General features: G+C 43.6%; 1 protein-coding gene across 1 annotated transcript; it reads left to right on the top strand.

Annotated features, from left to right (window-relative positions):
* Nucleotides 1–1,852: 1,852 nt before the first annotated feature.
* Nucleotides 1,853–2,485, top strand: LOC147427684 (cytochrome b561 domain-containing protein At2g30890-like). Its single transcript, XM_086496762.1, has one exon. The coding sequence runs from the start codon at nt 1,853–1,855 to the stop codon at nt 2,483–2,485; it is 633 nt and encodes a 210-aa protein (XP_086352888.1).
* Nucleotides 2,486–5,384: the final 2,899 nt, after the last annotated feature.

Below are 5,384 nucleotides of genomic sequence, written 5' to 3'. Positions count from 1 at the left end.
GCATGGACTCACACTGTTCTCTTCTCTCTCTCTTCTCTCTCTCTTGATCTCAGCATGGAGGCATGGTATCTCTCTCTCTCTCTCTCTCTCTCTCTCTCTCTCTCTCTCACACACACACACACACACACACACACACACACTCACTATAAGAGGAAAACTATAGAACTACCACTATTGTCGTGGCTTAACAAAGAAAAATGGAGAGAGAATTTTATGCGCGGTAATAGTGGCGGGAAGAGGTGAGATAACGTATTATTGAAAATACGCATGATAATAGCTGCGATAGTATATCTGTGACTTACAGTGGAAGCCACTTTTTGGATAGTATCGTCGCTCAAGTGGAATCCTAGCATGAGTTAATGAACTGGGAGTAGACTATTTGGAAAAAATGTCATGATTATTGATGCTTTGATTGATATGTATGGCTTAGATTATGACTGACATTGCTTTAGTAGATATTTTTTCTAAAAGCGGTGTTTTGTAGTGCTAGTGATTGCGGGCATGCTCATACAGTGGAGGATTTGGGTAACCACTATTGTGGCCTCTGGTTTTGCATAATGATAGTCTAAAGTGTTATGCATTTGGGAAAAAATCTAGTGTTTCATGAAAGGCCAAGCACACTGATGCAAGCTAACACTTCATTTGTAAAGTGCTTGAGGATAACTACATCCAGGTTTCAAGATTTATATGATGACAACCCATGGATCTTTTCACAAGGGGTACTCTCTCCTTTGAGTATTTTTCATCCTGTATGCCTCCATCTATGATCATGGAAGAGGGGAAGGACATAGGGCATGTATTCACACTGTTCTCTTCTCTCTCTCAATCGCTCTCTTGATCTCAGCATGGACGCATGGTCTCCCCCCCCCCCCCCCCCCCCCCTCTCTCTCTCTCTCACACACACACACACACACACACACACACACTATAAGAGGAAAACTATAGAACTACCACTATTGTCGTGGCTTAGCAAAAAAAAATGGAGAGAATTTTATGTCTGGGAGTAGTGGCGGGAATAGGTGAGATAATGATTTATTGAATATACGCACGATAATAGCTACGATAATATATCTCTGCAATTATCACCATGCCTATTATCAAAATTGGGTGGCCCAAATGAAAAAAATTATTTTTGACTTGCATAAAACATATAAAATATCAATTGTTTTTTCAAGATTATAAAAAATATATTTAAGTTACAACTTATACTTTACCTTTATAAATTAAAGTGGAATAGAAAAATACTTTGAAAAAATAAACAAAGTCAAATTCTCAAACGAGTTTTATTTACAAAATATGAGGGACAACCCATGGATCTTTCCACAAGGGGTACTCTCTCCTTTGAGTATTTTTCATCCTCCATGCCTCCCTCTATAATCATGGCAATATTGTCACGCACAAGGAACTTTGGCCTTTAGGTACAAAGGTACAACGCCCTTGAAGAATCCAAGCCACAAGGCATTCCAACCAAATACATCAACTCAAGACAAACATATTCGGGGAAAATGATAAATGCAACGTTGAGTTTGAAGGTGAAAAACTCTACCAAAATTCTTGCCTTTAAAAACCAGCTACGCCACTAGATGATTCAGGACTGCGTGTGCTTTTCTAGCCCTAAGCGCGTGCTTTTCTGCTTGATTACGCGCTGATTACGGGAGCTATATAAATGCAAAGAAATGGGGTTTAGCTCCACAAGGACGACGTCGACAAGGCCCTGCGTAAGCTGTGAACAGATCACTGTCGTCCCGATTTAGCGCAACTTGCTGCTGCTGCTGAAGCTGAAGGCCACCATCGCCACATCATGGACCGTCTCCAAGTCATCGTACTGCATGGGCTCCTCATGTGGTTGGGCATGGGACTATGCATGCCTCTTGGCGTCATTCTCATCCGATTCCTGAGGACTGCTCGCCAAGAAGGTAATGCGTTGTTGAGCGGACGCATAGCTAAAGGCCACATCGTTGTGCAAAGTTTGGGGTTGCTTCTGGCGGTCGGGGGCGGAGGGCTGGCCTTGGCCGAGTTTGGGGCGGTGGGGCTTGCTCACACACATGGGAGGTTGGGCTTGGCTCTCCTGTTGCCGCCTTTGGTGGTTGCGTTTCTGGGGGTGGTGCGGCCGGATGTGGGAGCTGGGTGGAAGAGGGGTGTGTGGTACGCCGCCCATTGGATCCTTGGCACCGGGACCATCCTGTTGGCACTTGTAAATATCTTCATTGGCTTGCATGTGCTGGAGCTCATCAGCGGCCGCACCCTATTTCGTGTGAACGTGGCCTTTAGCGTACAGGTGGCGTTGATGGCACTAGTATACCTGGCCCAGGACCGGTGGGCCTACCTTCGCCAGGTGCAGTGGGCTCTCCCTCAGGCTGCTGCTTCTACAGCGGCGCCATTGACGGCCCATGATGAAGAAACAGGTATAAGCAAAGGAGATCAGCTGGCCGTGCAGGAAGTGAGCATATCATGCGGCTCAGGATCTGCGCCAGCTGCTGCATGATCAAGAACTGTGCATGCTGCATCCAACAACAGCCAGCTTAAATTTTGCGTACAAACATCATCGTTGGTGGCTCGTAGCTTGTAAAAACTTATGATGAAGCAATATATAGCGCTGATTTTTGTAGCAGCAATTTTGTCATCCCCTAATTATTGATATTATACTGAGAATTGAGTTTTGAACACAATCCATGTATTGCAACTTTAATTGTAGATTGTCTCCATGGGTCCGAGAGAGAGAGAGAGAGAGAGAGAGAGAGAGGTAACTAATGTCAAGTTGTCGATTGTTACCCTTGTAATGTCAATAGTGCCATCACCATTAGCTAAAGAGAGCCTGTTTATTAGACAAACAAGTTGTAGCACCAAGATTGCCTTCTTCCTACATGGGATAGGCGAGAGGCACAAGAGGGACAATGGATGTAGGATAGATGGAGATTCTGTGGCCGATGAGTAGATAAGCGATGAAAGTAAGTTGTTGAAATTTTCAAATTAATGCACGATTATAAGTTAATGTCTCAAAATTCATCCTGAATTACCACAAAAGGAAACTAATCTCATGGACTAGTAGCCACCAACCATTGTAACATTTAATGGCCTAATAACTTATGTGTAGCGGAAATTAGCATGAACATAGTGGGCATTTCATTAGAGTAGATTCCTAATGAGAATTACAAGAGTGCTTGGGTGGAGAGAGCAACAAAAAGCATAACACCTAGTTAGATAGCATCGACAATACTTTCAAAAGAGAGAGCAATTAAGCTATTGACAACAGTTGAGGACCGGATTTTCATGGAGCCGGTCCCCCCTCCAAAAGGTTTTGTATTATGGTTTCTCCCATCAAGAGAGACATTGTACAATACAATTCTTTGTGTTCCTTCAAGACTAGCTAGTGCAATGAAGATGGAAACTTCATGCACTAAACAAAACACTTAACAAACACAACTTGAATTATCCCCGTTCTCAGACCCAAGACCTCACACACCTTCGAAGATGGTGAGAGCTAGCAGCGTATGAGAGTAGATTGAGAGGAAGAAGGAGTATCTTACGAGAAAGATGTACATCTCCTCACATAATCACTCATATGTAGCATAGCTTAGCTTGGTAGAGGAGATGAGCATGCATTGAAGCTTGGCTCTTGGTTGGATTTGCATCCACATGCCAAGAGAGTGTTGATGTAGGCTTCTATCTCACAAGCTTGGAGTAGGTGATGAGTTCTCCATTAAAGCTTGGGAAGAGATAGTCTTCTCCTTCTTCACACATGAGCTTGTGTGAGTGTGTGTGTGATAATGCCTTGCAAAAATCAGCCCCCTCTCTCTCTCTTGGGCGAGCCCTCTTGCTAAATGTTGTTCCTGAAGCCTCATTGGCGCTCCCCAAGTCAAGCCAATTACAATTAAGCAGCATAAGTGATAGCCTTCTAACATGTGTCTCCCTTTCCCCTTTTGTGAGAGCTTTAGGTAATTAAATAATTAAACTAAACTCTCATTGGACCCCTTTGCCTCCTGGCCAATAGGAATCAGGCAAGCCATGGGGCTCCTGAATGCTCATTGGACCCCTTGGGAGACTGCCCAATAGTCTTCTAGGAGACTTAATTCTCATTGGTTTCTTTTATTAAATGTTTTTAAATTAATTAAACTAATTTACTCTAGCTTAATTTTCATAGGTCCACTTCAAGGTTCATCCAATAGAAATTGGGCACACCTTGTGGGCATCTGGCCTAGGGAGCTGACATGTGTCCCTCATTCCCTTTGTGTAAAGGGAGCCTCTGTGTGTGTGTGGATTTCTCTCGCATCCCTACCTTTAGGGCTCGCCCCCTCCCATGTAGGGATGTGCAAAGACTTTTAGGGCACACACAAAGCATCCAATTTTCCCTAGGGTTGACCTTTGGGCACAACCTTTGAATTTTGGAACCTTAGCATTTTGGAAGCCTTAATGGGTTGAACCTTAGGGTCTTTTTAGCCCATTGTTGCACATGGCTCTTTTGCAGATGGCCCCCCCTTTGGATCCCTATTTTCCCTCCTTTGGATCCCTACTGTGGCCTTTTCTTAGCGGGCAGAGGATCCCTATGTTACCCTACGACATCATTCCACAATGGATGACTAGTCTATTTGGCGCTTGAGAGCGTGAGGCTGCCGCAAGCATGTCTGCACATTAGTCCTATCAATCTTCCATAGTAGAGTGACAAGCTCTGCTTGGTGTTTGGGAGACGTCGTCTCCGCAAACATGATCTAAGCATGCATACTACTTCATTTTTGTACACAAATAAAGAAAAAGAGAGTCTTATAAGACAAAAATTTTATTCATTTTTAACATTTTATACATTTGCTTACTCTTGGGAAGCATTGTAAGCATTGACAAGGTTTAGGTTATCCTTTAATTGTATGCCTTGCATCCATCTAGCATCTTCAAAAGGATAATTCTTAAACTTAATAAGATATCGTCGAATAGTCTTACTGCCTCTTAGTACCTTGTCTTCATGTCGGAGAATGGACTCGGGCTGCAGCACCTCTTCTTGGTCCTCGATCTCCGGTGGGTCTTCAATAGTTGGTTCTAATTGAGGTGGCTCTCCTTTGTAAGGCTTTAATAGGCTCACATGAAAAGCATTGTGTATGAGCCAATGATTGGGCAACTTGAGTTGATAGGCCATCTCATTGATTGGACTAAGAATCTGAAAGGGACCATAGTACCTTTTTGCTAGTTTAGCATAGTACTTTTGGTGACCCGTAGGATTCTTGCCCGTTGTGTGCCTTAATCGAGCCTTGGGAAACTTTAACAAGACCCAATCGTTTTCTTTAAAGGCTTGGGCTCTTCTGTGCTTGTCAGTAGCAGCCTTTTGCCTTTGCTGTGAGATAGAGATAGCATCCTTGTAGGTCTCGGCTATACTCATCTCCAGCGAAGATCTTCCC

The sequence above is a fragment of the Adiantum capillus-veneris genome, chromosome 23 (genome assembly GCF_014529385.1).
Source record: "Adiantum capillus-veneris isolate H3 chromosome 23, ASM1452938v2, whole genome shotgun sequence".
Taxonomy (NCBI): domain Eukaryota; kingdom Viridiplantae; phylum Streptophyta; class Polypodiopsida; order Polypodiales; family Pteridaceae; genus Adiantum; species Adiantum capillus-veneris.
The sequence above is the reverse complement of the archived record's forward strand: the minus strand, read 5'-3'. Positions and strand labels throughout refer to the sequence as shown.

Excerpts from the sequence above, each read along its gene's own strand:
- LOC147427684 (XM_086496762.1), top strand. The coding sequence starts at position 1,853 with ATGGGACTATGCATGCCTCTTGGCGTCATTCTCATCCGATTCCTGAGG.